This window comes from Conger conger, chromosome 10 (assembly GCF_963514075.1).
Source record: "Conger conger chromosome 10, fConCon1.1, whole genome shotgun sequence".
Lineage (NCBI taxonomy): Eukaryota > Metazoa > Chordata > Actinopteri > Anguilliformes > Congridae > Conger > Conger conger.
In genome coordinates this window covers 25974142-25990072 of record NC_083769.1, presented here as the reverse complement: position 1 = coordinate 25990072, position 15931 = coordinate 25974142, and the positions used below count along the sequence as shown (strand labels likewise).

Genomic DNA, 15931 nt, shown 5'->3' with positions numbered 1-15931 from the left:
TGTGTTTGCATTGCGTGTTTGCTTTGTGTGTTTGCTTTGTGTATTTGTATTGTGTGTTTCCTTTGTTTATTTGCTTTGTATGTTTGTATTGTGTGTTTGTATTGTGTGTTTGCTTTGTATGTTTGCATTGTGTGTTTGCTTTGTGTGTTTGTATTGTGTGCTTGCTTTGTGGACTTGGTAGTGAGCGAGAGGGCCAGTGTGGGAGCCTGCCATCTGTCTGCTCCAACCTGGGTCAGCCGGCCGGACCACAGACGCACAAACGGACACAAACACGCACGTGTGCACGCGTGCTAGCCAGACGGGAGGCGTGCGGGCGGAGGCCCACACACCGCCTCGCATGTCTGTCGCTCAGTCAGCCTGTCCTCACGCCACACCAGGCCTGTAACTTCATTAGTGTGTCTGTCAGTCTGTCAGCGAGCTTTCCGTCCCCCGGATGGTGCGACAATCTGCGTGCCTGTTTCTGGACTGTACTTTCGACGTGCGGTTTCCTCAGTGCCCGAGTCGGTGTGGGTGTCAGTGGGTGTGCGTGGGAGCTGGAGGGTCATACCCAGGTCCATATCCACGGCCCGGGGCCTCTGGGAGTAGGGCATGTTCTTATACACGGCGTCCAGGATCTTCTCCTTCACCTGGGTGATGGTGTCACAGTTGAGCACCTTGACTGGGATCTCAGGGCTGTTCTCGTTATCGGGGTTCACACAGTTGAGGATCTGGGTGGGGGAGAGAGGAGAGGACAGTAGGGAAGAAGAGAGAAGAGGAGGAGAGGAGAAGAGAAAACGGGGTGAGGATGCAGGGCCTTGTCACACCCAACCACATCCACCCTCCAGCCGGCTCTCATTAGAGTCTGCTCCACTCGTGGCAGGAGCTCTAAGAGGCTATTTCCGCGCTCGCCGGCTTCCCAAAATCTAATTTCACACCTTCAGCGGGACACCAATTTCCAACTCTGGCGGGGTATTAACACGTAATGAGCCAAGTTTCCCATCAGGACAATCAGAGTGGTGTCACCCTGTCGCTGTCTGCAATCCCTGCCCCCCAAATACACTCTGCAGACAGATCACAAGCACAATACAAGCTGGAGAGTGGGGCCTGTTCCCCCGAGACACACCTGGCAGAGGTAGAGCTGCAGGTGTGGCACTGCAGTCTGCTTCTGACAGTCATATCATTATAACGACAGATTATTAGCACAATTCAGTGGCTACCCGTGTGAACGTGTGTATGTGTCCATACAGGATAATGACATCAGGCAGTAACTGAAATATATCTGTGCCCTAACAAAGTATTTTATAAATGTAATTATAAAAGTGTGTGTGCCTGTGTTAGAACTGACCAGGGTCTTGTACTCAATCTGTTGGCGGATGAGCTTGTCTTCACTCAGCGAGTAGCGAGCCTCTCCAGTGATGGCGTCGATGGGGCCCTTCTCCATCTGCTGCTTAATGGCACAGTACAGCATAAAGAGAGGCTCGCCCGCACACTCCTGTAAACACAGAGAGACGACACGGTGAGAGAATGTAGGTACACACAAACACACACACGCACACACACACACGCACACACAGAAACACACACACAAGCAGTGTTTGGATAGTTAACTTTGGTCACTTTTGCTCTGTTTGTTTGTTTCTTTGTTCTCAAAAAAAAAAAAAAAAAAAAGGCCCTCGTCCTTATCTTTGTTGTACAGGTAGCAGTTGAAATTGTACTTCCCTCTAGGGTCTTTCAGCGAACCTATCCCTGGTTATGGGTAGGCACTTTGTTGTACGTCGCTCTGGATAAGAGCGTCTGCCAAATGCCAATAATGTAATGTAATGTAACACACACACAACAGAGAGACAGAGAAGTGAGAGAACGAGCACACGGTAACGCACGTGACTGCATTCTGCCATTGAGAAGCGGTCCACCGCACAGAACTCTTTTAGCTTGGCTCAGAGGCGCGGTGCTCTGACGTAGTCGCACGAGAGGCCTGATTGGCTGCCAAGCTAACAGCAGGCACAGGCTCACATATCACGCTTCCCCCAGAACGCAGCGTCCTTCAGTGGTCACCACTCAGCGGACCGACCACTGCCAGTTTCCTGTCAGTCAGCAAGGGCCAAAATACCTAGCGCACCTTCCGATACACTACCGCATCAATCAGAGCTGAGGCCAATTCCATTTCACTTCAGTCACCTGAATTGACATCCAATTCCTGGAAAAAATCCTGAGAACATGGGCCCTTTTCAATTCATTCAACTGAACTGAATTGTAATTAGTTTCCGGAACTGAACTGGAATAGACCCAACTTTGATAGCAAACAGCATACAGGGGACTCTGTATTTGTCAGGTTGGGCTTGGTTACCTTCAAAAATTTGTGGAGCAGGAAGGCAAACCAGTTGGTCAGCATCTTCTCAGCAACAGACTCGGTTCTGAAATATGACATAACACAAAAAAGAGGACTGAATAACACAATGCAAAAGTCTGAACAAGCACATTACATTGGTCACTAATTGCCATCCAGAAAGTTCTCTCACATTGTACCTGTTTAGATCAACATACAGTATTTTAACAAGCCAGTCCTGTGCTTCAAATTCAGATATGTAGATAAATTCCGGGAAAGCTAATACTAAAAGCAACAGTGGAGTTTGAGACATTTGAATTCACTACAACATCATAAAGATTGTGCCCTGCAGTACATGTGGCTCAGTGTCACAGAGGACTTGCAATTAATTTAGCACTGAAATATACAAATTCATAAAAAATTCAAACATAAAACAACATCAAAGGAAGAAATGCACCGAGGCGTATGGATAACAAACGCCCTTCAGAATCACGGCATGACATACAGGAAGAGAATAAAGCCTCGGTTTTTATTTAAAAAAAGAAAAGATGGAACAGAAAAAGGAAAGGAAAAAGCCAAAGCACAGAGTGGAAGAGATGTACAGAAAGGGCTACGCCATGGTGCTTCCTCGACTACAGCCAGCGCTGTCACAGAATACCCATAGTGCCCTGATTCATCACGGCCGGGCTCAGCTGCAGCCCTTCCTTTCAGCAAATAACCGGCGCTCCTCGTCGTTTTCCTCCCTGCCACAAACGCCTGTGCCCGCAGAGATGTGAAAAGCTGGGCGATTCAGGCGCCAGAGCCATTAACTACCCCGCCCGGCGCAAACAGAGCCTTCCTGCGGCATGCCAGTCATCTTACGGCACAGCACTTCAGGGTCCCGTCACCTAGGCAAACCCCAAAACCCTGCACCCACCTCCCTCCGCCCAACTTCCCAAAGCACCCACCCCTCTCAATCAGCCACTCACCGGGCTATTGAAGCCTGCTGGCAATTTACTCAGCGATGCATTGAGAAAATGACCCTCTTAATGCAGCTGAAATCACTATGATTACAGCCCAGAAATGGCAGCCTATGCCATTCTCCGGAGCTAAAAAAGGGATTAGGTGGGATCTGTACGACACTGATCACGGCAGGTATTAAACAACAAGCACGCTCGTCTCGCATCTAGAGAGCGAAAACGCATAAATAGGGCCGGAATGATTACAGCCATTGCGCGTCTGAATGAAATAAAGTGAGATTGGCCTCATTATGCCCATAATTGTGCTGACGCGTGGAGCCTCCGCGCTAACGTTCACCTGTCTGACGCAGGTCTCCTTTTACCAAATTCCATGATCCGCCGCACGACACATTAAAACTGCTAACGTGGTGAGCCACTGACACCCCGGCTAACACGAAACATTCTCACAATGTCGCTGCAACGTAGTGGCAATGTTAAAACACAAAATCAGAATACACACCAGAAGCATTGTGAGTATATTTGGTGTGAGCTGGGGTAGAAGCAGCAGACAGGAGACAGGGTGTTTTTTTTTATTCCCCAGCTGCACTTATGGTATCTCCTCCACAGTATTTCTGTTATTGCACTGCTGCCTTCTGTAGCCTGGAGGTGATTTGCTTCGCTCGTGAAGCAGCCAATGCAGCGAGCCCGCGCTACAGCAGCAGGCTGTGGAGGGAAGCTGTCATTCTGTGACAGGTTATTTGAAGCCCAATGCACCAGAGGAGAGGATATAGAGTCTTTTCTTGCCTTTCAGTGGCAGGAGGGCCATGGCTGACAGCTGAAACGTGAGCGGCTCTGCTTCAGAGCCCAGAGCCGTCGCACGATGGCCCTCCCGCCTCTTCGGCCTGCCAGCAGTGCATGTTGCCCGTGTTTTACGGACCAGAGGCACGCATCACTTCCTGTTCTTCTCCATTCTCCTTTCACAGAGGGGAGCGGCAGGAACTGGCTGATTGCTCTTTCATGTTGACTGGAAGCGAATGCGTTAGACCCTAATGGAAGCTATTAAGCAGTTTAATAAGCTCAGCTAGTCCCCAAGTAGGAAGGCCCCCCCCTTCCCATCTAAAAAAAGAAAACAAATAAAAGCCCATCCTTTGTGTCGGGGCTGTGATGAGCTTTCTTCATTTTTCTGGGTCTGAATGGCTACAAAAGCCCGTCTTTGTTTTCCTCTGCCCTCCCTCTTCCCCCATCCTGCTTTTAATTGAGTTTCATTAATGAACATCAGGGTTTCATTATCCAATAGTGCATTAAGAGGAATGAGTTTTCCTTAATGCTGGTAAATAGGTGGAATGGGGGAGGGGGGAGCGGATTAGTAAGAAGCAGAATGTCTTGTGGCTGGGCAATGCAAACACCACATTTCCCTAATGACCCATTCTCAATCGCTCTGGATGGACGGAAATCTCATTAGAAAATGCAATACAAATAAGAGCAAAAACACCCGGGGGTGGAGGAGGAGATGGAGCCATTCCATTTTTAGCTGATATTCCTCCTCAGAAATGAGGAAGAGGGGGAGAGGGAGTTGGCAGAGTGCCGGATCCATTTTATACGTTGTGTGTGGCCTCCCCTTCGCTGTGGATGAGCGACGGGTGGCCCACAATGCACCCTGCCTCAGTCTCTGGAGCGCACTCAGATCTCATTATGGAAAGGTAGAGGGGCCTGTCTGTTTGCACAGTGCTCAAAGGTGTCTCCACCTAGACACTGGCTCAGTTCCGCCAGAGGGAGAGAATGAAAGAGGGAGGGAAGGAATGAGGGAGAGAGAGGAAAAAAGGGAGTGAGGGATTGACAAGGATGCCACAATGTTTCAAAAGGCACGGCCACAAAAAAACCCCAAGAAAAATAGCCTGGCAGACAATCTGCAAACTCGCCATTTCTGGAGCGGTTTAATCCTGGTCTTGGGGAAAAGGCGGTTCTCCAAGCTTTGCCCTGATGCTCCAGTTGTAGCTCAAAAACTAGCTTGCTAGGAAACAGTACTGTAACTGCATAAATGGAAGCTGAGCTGTTTCTATACAGCGTTAATAGCTACAGATTTTAGCAGCATTAACGCTGCTCAAATCTCACAGATCGGATGCAAGTGAAAATAAAAATCACCGTAATTCTAAAGCGCCTCTCAGACACACAAATGCACAGAAAAGACACAGACAGATTTGCGGGTTGGCATAATACTTCCTATAGCTCACAGAAAGCTCTGAGGCCCTATTACGGGGACATCCGTAATGAAGGCCTGCAGTTATTTTACTGAATGGTTGGCTTTAAATGGTGTTATAGCATATTTAAACCCTTAAATGTGCAGAGTCAGCTAGCTCTCCCTTTACACAGCACAGAAAATGTGTGTTTTTGGCTCCATTTTGTTGACATTCTGTTACTATTTTAACTAAAGTCCTTTCCCTATTCGCTCAACACCTCCCCAAGGGACATCCCTAATACAGTGCATATTGTTTCCTCAATTAAATTATTCTGTTCCAAATGAAAATCATGCTGCCACTTGTTCAGCATCTTGCATGCTAACTCATGTCTAGTGCCTTCTCTTCTAGCTTCCGTCTGGACCCCTGGTGTTCCAAGCACCTTCTCTCTCTCACCTTCATATGTGACTTCAATGCCTATGTAAGGTTTGGAGAGAAAGGAAGGAGAGGGAAGGAGAGAGAGAAAGTGTGGCTGCAATGTTAATTACAGTGAGCATGACTGCTGCATCTCTAATGCACCGATAACCCAGAAACTCTTCTCAAGGAGATTACCCACAATCCCATGCACAAGAGCAGGTTCTCCCACGAAAAAAAAAGAAAGAAAAAAAAATCAGTTTCTGACTCCCTACAGTTGGCACTTGATCTTCTCAATGGACCTCTCTGCTGGAGATCAGCTCAATAATTAAGCACTGGTGCTACCACTGCTGTGTAATTTCAAAGAGTTACCAATACCCAGACACTTATCGCTGCCACTTCCTTGAGATACCCAGATCCTGTGCTTGGAGATCCTGTGGTCAACACAGCTGTTGGACTCTGGTCATAGGTTTGTGTGGACTCTGCTCATGGGTTTGTCTGGAATCTGGTCATGGGTTTGTGTGGACACTTTAGGAATGCTTTAACTTGCTGCCTCCAGCTTATTTTATACTGTCAAACATATCTCCTTAAGCTTTTCTGGCGCATATGGAAGTGAAAGCAGTGTGACATGAAAGGCCTAACTTTCCCCGGTGGATGAGAGGTCATGATTTGTAACAACTGTCAGTAGAGATGCTTCATTTTCCTACAAAAGAAGTTTAAATTCATGTCATTTCTGAGCACTGTGCAATAACAGAATTTCTGCTGTTGATATAGCATTCTCTTTCATGCCATTCACTGATTATAATGAAGGCTGCTGTGAAAATTGAAAAGAACATTGACTGCACCAACATTCTACCACATTTCCACAGCTCAAGAAGAAAGGAATGGGTATTTTATAACAAAACACAGTGCGGAATAAATTCCTTGCCTATGCATAGAAGTTTTCTTCATAAAAATAATATTTCTGAGGTACAATGAAAACTCAAACCTCCCTTTATCTCTAAAACTATACTAGAAGACTGGAAAAGAGACTTGATTTCATTCACTAGACTAAATGGTTTTGTGGGTCTGTTCAATATCAAAACTTTTTATTCTTGCCGGTAGCACCTAGAGGATGAAAAATCACAGTTGCCAAGGACAGTCTATAGCAGTAGTATAGGAAGTATCTGTGCACAGTTGGCAGTTACCACCAATATCTGCATGGGGAAAAATGATTATGCTCTAGCGAGAATTATCAAGAAGCAACTTCAGTTTGTAACAACCATTATTTGTTGCCTGACAACAAGCAGTCAGATGATGTCCTCAAAAGTTTAGATTATAGACATGTTCCCAGTCCAGGGTTATAAACTCAAACTATACAACAGGTGAGCCAGGGCCTTGAGACGACCCCAAATGCACTCTGTCACTCCAGTGCTCCCTCCTGGAGGTCCCTCTCATGCCGCCCTATTAAAATGGATGATAAGCCCGAGAGCAGCCGGCCTCTCCCTCCCCCACCGCTGTCTGTGCGGTGACCTGGGCCGCTGTGTGTCAGGGTGCTCCTTTCTCACAGCGTAAACAAGGGCCAGCGCCGCACCGCAATTAATAATTCATCTCCTTCTCCGAGCTTCAGAACCCTGCTGTCCTTCACTGCCTCTCCTCTAACAGCCATCATTCCAGACATATCGAGTCACTTAGACAGCTTCCCTCCAAAAGTCTGTCTTTCAGAAACATACAACAAAGTCTCACCTGCTGATGTCGCTGCTCAACTTCATAGGCACGTTCAAAACAAATAAACAAACCCCCGGCTGATGCAATTCATAGCTCGGTTGAGTTTGGGGGCAAAATAAGAGTAAAATAAAGTATAGCCCTTTATGAGGTATTAATTAATCATACGCGCACTGTTATTCGGGGCGCAACCTGCACGCAAACTCGTTATTAGCTGCAAATTGGCAAGCGATCTACCGAGGTGAAATTGTGTTTCTTTGTCATTAGCATTCTCAAAGTTTAGATGATAAACACAATGAAACATTTTGCTCACGCTCCCCACTTATTTCTCACTTGTTTGAATTAATGGCTCCCATGGCCTCTGGGTTACAAAGCGCTTCAATTTCACTCGGCATCAAAATCCATCTCCATTACATATTCTCTCCAAAGAAGAGAAAGAAGTGAGAGAGAGACTTTATGAGCCATCCATATTTTCACTGGCTTTTGGCAGAATAAGTACCAGGGAGAACAAAGAAATACATAAATATATATAAATGAACAAATAAGCATGACAAATCGATAAGACCTAATGCTTAAACATGAATGTAATCTAAAACTGTGGAATACTTAGCCTTGAAGACCTGGGGAGATTACGACATTGTTTTTCTGATGGTGAAAATAATACAAAATACAGAGGCAAGCGTCTGTTTTTTAAAGTAGTAGCATAATGTGCATCAATTCCCTGTGTATGTGTCTGCATCTGCAGTCGGCTAATTAATGGCATTACTCAGAATGCAGAAGAGAGGAGAAAAAGCACCAGGAAGGAATGTTTTAGCTTAGGAAACAAAGCACCGAGGAGGCTGCTGCTGGGCTTAAGGTGGGGCTGTGTGTAAGGTGGGCTGGGTTTAAAGTGGGGTTTTGTGTAAGGTGGGTGTAAGGTGAGCTGGGTTTAAGCTGGGGTTGTGTGTAAGGTGGGTGTAAGGTGAGCTGGGTTTAAGCTGGGGTTGTGTGTAAGGTGGGTGTAAGGTAGGTTGGGTAAGGTGGGGTTGTGTGTATTTGGTGGGTGTAAAGTGGCACTGGGTGTAAGGTGGGGGTAAGGTGGGTGCCCCCTCCACTGTCTCAGCCCCAGAAAAAAACATTCTGTGGCTGAAAGCAGAGTGAAAATTAAAGTTGAGTTGATGTCTGAATGTTTTATGGCTAGCATACAGAGGATAAATGAGTCTGCATTCTGTAGCTGCAGGCCCTGGGAAACTCATGATCACTCTCTCGACATTAAAATCTCGCTGCGCATCGCCGGCTGTCACATAACACACCGGTAGATTCCCAGCACTGACATAAGATGTGACATGGAATACTAAGGACTGCGGAACACAATAAGCATCCCTGCTGCTTTTTAACAAGGAGCCAAATTAAACACTCTGTAATCATTAAAAACAGTCATCCAAACTTGAAGGCGGCTTTTCATGTTGGCTTTTACGGAGGGAAAGGGCTTGGTGCTCCACTGGTGTGCACTGTGATGCTAATAGGCTTGCCTAACTTTGGCAGCAGTAGTTATTTGATAGTACATTGATACTTATAATTGTTGTGTGTCCTGTAGCGGCCTTGGGCGGCCTTGGGCGGCCTGTAGCGTAGTGGTTAAGGGAAATGACTGGGACATCCAAGGTTGGTGGTTCTAATCCCGGTGTAGCCACAATAAGATCCGCACAGTCGTTGGGCCCTTGAGCAAGGCCCTTAACCCTGCATTGCTCCAGGGGAGGATTGTCTCCTGCTTAGTCTAATCAACTGTACGTCGCTCTGGATAAGAGCGTCTGCCAAATGCCAATAATGTAATGTAATGTAATGTATTTGGCTGAACATGCTGTAGTAATCACAAGCATGCTATTATTATACACCATATTTATGTATAAGAACAGAATAATTAGTAACGATGAGAAAAGCCCAAATACGCTCGTGATTAATAGTGTGCATAGGCTTTATGAAGTGTTCTATTTGTGTTCCTCTCTGTCCTCCATCCTCTTCAACTCCTCCCCTCCTCGCCCCTCTCTCACTTTCCTCTGAGCCTACCTCTTCCCCTCCCATACTTAGGGCTGCCCCCCCCCCCCCCACAAGTAATTTCTTTCCTTTTTGACCCTTCTTCCTTCCATTTCCTCTGCCCCACTCCATTTCATAATTCAACTACCTTCCATCACTTTCTCCTGGAGGCAGATTCTGAACCACTCTAAACCGTTGATTTAATGCTTCGTTTATACAGCTGATTTCAGATGATAAGTAGAATCATCTCAACTGACCCTGAATCAGTTATACCCTATCCTCCCATAATGGGTTTGAGGGCATGATTAGCACTGATCCGGGTTCAGCTCAACCCTTCCCTCCAGTAATGCATTTGAGGGCATGATTAGTATCAGAGAAACTGATCTGGGATCAACTTAACCCTACCCTCCAATAACAGGTCTGAGAACAATATTAGCATTGGCTAAACTGATCCGGGATCAAATTAACCCTACCCTCCAATAATAGGTCTGTGAACAATATTAGCATTGGCTAAACTGATCCGGGATCAGCTTAACCCTTCCCTCCAATAATGGGTCTGAGGCGAGGGTATGATTTGGGTAGGCTAAACTGATCCAGGGTCAGCTCCAGCGTGTTGGCGAGAGCGACAGACCTGCGCAGCAGCAGCTTGGGGTGGTTCTTGCTCTCCAGGTTCTTGTCGATGAGGTCGGACAGCAGGTGCTTGAGCACGTCGGTGGCGTACTCCAGCTTGCCCTGCAGGGCGGTCATGATGAGCGAGGCCACGTTGCCGCGGTCGCGCATGGAGAAGGAGCGCTGCAGCTCCAGGGTGCGGATGAAGGTCAGCAGGAACACTTTGTTGTTGATGAGCTGGCCAAACATCTTCAGGGCCTTCTCCACACTCAGCTGCCCATTCCCCGAGACCTGGGGACCGCACGGCACAAAAGGTGTTAACTCAACATCACCCCTGGCTCACACACACACTTTACAGCAAGTACTGTCATTATTCAGATGCTAGTAAAAACACTGCAGATTTCTGAGAATTTTCAGGAGGGCGTAAGGTGGTGCTGGATGAAAGGTGGGTGTAAGGAGGGCTAGCCTGTAGCCTAGTGGCTAAGGTACATGACTAGGACCCGGAAAGTTGGCGGTTCAAGCCCCGGTGTAGCTGCAATAAGATCTGTTGGGCCCTTGAGCAAGGCCCTCCACCTCACATTGTCCCCTGCTCAGTCTAATCAACTCTCAATAAGTTGCTTTGGAAAAAAAGCATCAGCTGAATAACACAATATTATAACTATAGGTGTAAGGTGGTGTTGGGTGTCAGGTTGTGCTGGGTTATGGGAATGTACTGTCATTTTTCAGATTCTGGTAAAAACACTGCAGATTCCTGAGAATTTTCAGTGAGCCGTGTAACGAACCAAAAACTACATTCACATGAAAGGAGAATTTTGTTCTCAGTATTTCAGATAATTACTTGTCCCAGGTCTCCTCAACAGAGGCATTCACACAGCGCTACGCTCCACAAGGGAATTGGTAAGAAACACAATCCTGCATAATTTCACCAAGCTGTCATCAGCTGCTGAACATGGCCAATTCATCATCGTTTGAGGAATTTCCCTCCCGTGGTAATTACTCTTATTAGGTATCTGATGGTTTTATGTGGAACACAAAACAAAGCACACCGTGATTTGTCAATAAAACCATATTCCACAGCCACCGTCACACATTGCAGAAGCGATCCATCAACACATTTTCAATTTTATAGCTGCACAGGAGCTGGAGCGATTCTTCTGAATGTAAAACACACTATGGACCATCCAGGACGTCTTCTGGGGTGAATTACTTGTTTCTCCTTCACAACAACATTGTGTCTGGTAACAGATATCATTCTTCCAATTACAGAATTCAGCCAGCTTGCCAGCTAGTGGTAGCTGAAATAAAATGTAGTTGGGCACTACACATCATTTGGGCATTACATATCGAGTTTTGCGCACTGTGGCTCTGTGTGGAGGCCCTGTTTGCCCCAGCGCAGAGCTGTAGGAGAGCTCTGTGTGCTGTAGGAGAGCTCTGTGTGGAGGCCCTGTTGGCAGAGCTGTAGGAGAGCTCTGTGTGGAGGCCCTGTTGGCAGAGCTGTAGGAGCTCTGTGTGGAGGCCCTGTTGGCAGAGCTGTAGGAGAGCTCTGTGTGGAGGCCCTGTTGGCAGAGCTGTAGGAGAGCTCTGTGTGGAGGCCCTGTTGGCAGAGCTGTAGGAGAGCTCTGTGTGGAGGCCCTGTTTGCAGAGCTGTAGGAGCTCTGTGTGGAGGCCCTGTTGGCAGAGCTGTAGGAGAGCTCTGTGTGGAGGCCCTGTTTGCAGAGCTGTAGGAGCTCTGTGTGGAGGCCCTGTTGGCAGAGCTGTAGGAGAGCTCTGTGTGGAGGCCCTGTTTGCCCCAGTGCAGAGCTGTAGGAGAGCTCTGTGTGGAGGCCCTGTTGGCAGAGCTGTAGGAGCTCTGTGTGGAGGCCCTGTTGGCAGAGCTGTAGGAGAGCTCTGTGTGGAGGCCCTGTTTGCCCCAGTGCAGAGCTGTAGGAGAGCTCTGAGTGGAGGCCCTGTTTGCAGAGCTGTAGGAGAGGCTGTGGATATGGCGGCTATTTCAGAACGTCCTGAGGTGGTCCCTCCCCCTCGCTCACCTCCAGCTCCCGCAGCACAGGATGGTCCTCGATGCCGGGGAAGAGCACGCGCATGGCGTAGGTGCGGTAGTCCAGGTGGGGGATGCCCGCTCGATCCAGGTCGCTGGTCAGCTCGTTGATGTCGGTCTGCAGTTCGGCGAATGCTGGTGTGAGAGCGAGAGAGATAGGGCAGAGAGAGAGAGAGGGTGACACAGAGAGAGACTTTTTAGGTTTTAACACACCTTTATTGTAACAGTACAACAAAACAGCACAAGGCACAGAAAGCCATCAACTCCCACATATCATAAGAAAAGAAATAAAATAATAAAAGAGTGCAAGAAAGTGAGTGGGGAATTAAATAAAATGTATTCCAGTAAAAGATAAAACAATCAGTACATCCACCAAAACACACAATCATATACAGTAACAAAGCGGTTTCTCACCATGGTAAAATAAAAAAAGGAAAAATGATAATTGAAGCTGAGGGTTGAAATAGGCATACTATGTCTGGGTCTGAAGGCTGTCGATGGGTTTCATGATAAAAATAAGATGGAGACAGTGTGCTAGATAAGCACATGTACAACACTGCTGCTCATGCAAAATACACTGCAACATGTTAAAATGAATGGCAGCATTGGGCTTTAAAGTAAGACCAAAAAAAGACATGACTGGATTTTTAAGTGATTACGTCTTGCATTCTCCTCTCCTCATTCTTTTGGTCTTTTTATTTTTTCTTTCTCACTCTCTCTCTGGCACACACCCACACACACACACACACACACACACACACACAGAAGCACACACACAGACACACATGTCCTCCACAGTAAATTGGTTGTGTTGAAACTAGGCTGTCCCCTGCTGTTTGAGACAGAGGTGTGATATGGCTAATTGGGTCTGAGTCTGGATGTAGACCTGCCCCAGGAAGGCCCCACACTGTGTACGATCACACCCCCCCCCCGCACTCACCTCAACCCCAACCCCAACCCTCCCTTCGAGGCCCAGTGGAGAAACAGATACCCCCGTAAGGGGCTCAGGTAGGTCTATAATCCTCCTCCACCCCAACCCTCCAGACACCAGTCTTGTGTTTTAAACATGACCCTCCTCCCCACACCCCTGCCAGTCTGCCGGTGTGCATGTTTTTAATGCAGTGAGCCCCATGCAGCTCGACGAGTAGCCAGCAGCGCGGGAACAGGAAGGAGCGCCGCGGCGCCAAGGAGAAACCTGTACAAACCGCCCCTCGCCCGCTCAGGAGGGCAGAGGTCAGTGAAGTGGGAGGCCGCTTTCTCTACCCCATACGTCTGCTCCCGCGGTGTCACCTGTATAATAAGGGTGACCCTCGCGCCGCACTCAGGCACAGGGTGCCGTGTTTGTATTGGGGCCCCGGGCCCTTGGCTGTTTTTCATTCAGCGCAGAAGAGCGGCGCCTTCTGACCGTGCTTTAACCGAGTCTCCGGGGAGCCCGACGGGATTAATATCCGGGAGTAAACGGCCGGCGGTTTCCATGGCAACCCCATGCCCGGCCGGCCGAGCGGTGCCGGAGAGGAGAGATACCGCGGGGGAGAGGGGAAGAGGGGAGAGGGAAAAAGAGAAGAAGCGCCTTATTACACCCGCTTCTACGACGTGCCCTCTCTGCTTCTCCGCAACTCGACTTGTGTGTTAACACCGCCGGGTCTCGCTCCGCTGATTCGCCTACATTTACTCTTACAAGCTTCTCTTCAGAGGGAAAAAACACATCCGCGGGTTTTTATCTGAACGCACGTCATATTGGGCTGAACATCAGGTGTGAAGTCTGCAGGTGGAGTAGGCGCGTGTGTGAAGGTCAGTTGTGAATAAACACTCTTTTATCAGGGAAAATAAAATAAAATCCCATTGTATTCCTTGGAGCCTTCCTTATATGTAATGTACACACCCTCAGCAAATATCTCACTCTCATACTGGTTGTTTACTTTGCATCTTTTATGTTTGCAGTTTTCCAGCTGGGCTAATGTTAGATCTCTGCAGGTGCATTATGAACACTAAACTGCAATGCACCAGAATGCTACAGTGCCATGTACCACACAGTCTCCCAAAAACCCTGCAGGGCCTACTGTAACAGAGCAGAGCACGAGAGCTGTCTTACCAGTGGACAGTTGATCCCAGAGACAGGCAGCGTGTCTCTGAAGTCGACCTTGAAGCTATGCTTCACACTCTTTTTCACCCACTGCAGAGTAGGGCCGGTGGGCTAGTAGGAAGCTGGCTACATCCTTACTATGCTATTATGAAGTTCAAATGAAAGCTTCATTCATTATTTATGACGTGTATGACTACACCTGTATGTAAGTCGTAAATTCTACATTATTATCCATGTCATTTTTATGTGACACCCTACAAAGAAAACTGGCCATTGGGACAATAAAGATTTACTCTACCGTACTCTACACTCGCTGCCTTTCAGGCTCTCCAGAGACTAGCGTCTCGATCAATTCTTAATTCCGTGCAGCTTCTCAAATCAGGCAGCCTCGTAAGGGCCTTCCGCCATGAAATAGAAATGAAGTGCCGTGCGCGAGGCTTCAAAAGGCAGCCTGGGAAACGGTGTGCTTCTCCGCAGCCAGCCCGGCTGTCTGAGCCCTGCTCTTCCACAGCACAGCCTGCCTTGTTCCGACGACGGGAACAAGCTGTGTTTCATTCTAATGTGTAAAGTGCCCATACGCAAAGTCTCATTTACAAAACTACTGCGTTATACAGAATTGTGAATGAGAAGCTGCTCTATTTTCAGGTGAAGTGCTCGCGGTGGTAAATCGGCAATTCACACCACAGTGGTAGCATAGCAACTCGTACCTCAGAACCACTGCAAAGTGATTTTCTGTATGAAAGCGTGTCAGTGTTAAGCTGTGAGTTTTATCAAGAAACATTAAAAAAACGTAACCACTCTTAATTGACTTCTGATGTGCTGTAAAAAAAATGCAGTTCCCGGAAAATCACCCACAACGCCCTGGTGCTGGTCTCACCTTCCTTGCACTCCAGAGCCACGCGGGACTCCAGGTTGTCCATCTGCATCTGAAGACGCTTGAGGGTGAGGTCGTTCTCGCGGGACTTGCGCTTGTAGGCGATGAGGACGATGATGACGATGATGAGCAGCAGGCCTCCGCCGGCCGCGATGCTGACGATGGCAGGCAGGGTCAGCAGGCTGTCGGACAGGATGTGCACTGCCCCGGGGGAAACGTGGAGCCCGCCCACCTGGACCTGAGCACACACACACGCACACGCATACAAACTGTTTTCAGAAAACTGGGAAAAATTCCATGTAGATTTTTTTTTTCTTTATGTGCAATAATGTATATATAAAAAAACTAGATTATTATTATTATTATTATTATTATTATTATTATTATTATTATTATCGTAATGCTTTAATGCTTTAGACATGAGTGAAATTCCTGAACACTTTTAATTTTCAACATTTATTTTCATTAACATTTCGTATGATTGCCACAAGGTACTACAAGACAGCACCCATTGGAGGAGGGGCCTGTCTTTCACTGGTGGCAGCCTGTCAGCATCTGCTATGCGGCTGGGCTGGGAGGAGCTATAGCTGAGGGGAACCTAAAGAGCCCTGGATACAGAGTCCAGCCGGCACTCATGCCAGGAGCCATCTGGAAGCTCTGTGATTAAAAGTTTTCACACTTAGTTGATCAGTAAAATAATGCTGGAGCTCAGGTTCTCAGCCTCATTCGGGTGTCTCTCCTCTGAGGCTCTTATCACTGGGAGGATTAAACACTCCCACAGCCAG

General features: G+C 47.6%; 1 protein-coding gene across 1 annotated transcript in view; it reads right to left on the bottom strand.

Annotated features, from left to right (window-relative positions):
• plxna2 (plexin A2) overlaps positions 1 to 15931 on the bottom strand; it is a 170666-nt gene that overhangs the window by 17790 nt on the left and 136945 nt on the right. Inside the window, exons 19-24 of the mRNA XM_061259087.1 lie at positions 15150 to 15384; positions 12182 to 12324; positions 10177 to 10445; positions 2327 to 2393; positions 1325 to 1471; positions 548 to 707 (exon numbers count right to left, since the gene is read on the bottom strand). Coding sequence (XP_061115071.1) covers positions 548 to 707; positions 1325 to 1471; positions 2327 to 2393; positions 10177 to 10445; positions 12182 to 12324; positions 15150 to 15384 — 1021 coding nt within the window. The remainder of the gene's footprint in view (positions 1 to 547; positions 708 to 1324; positions 1472 to 2326; positions 2394 to 10176; positions 10446 to 12181; positions 12325 to 15149; positions 15385 to 15931) is intronic.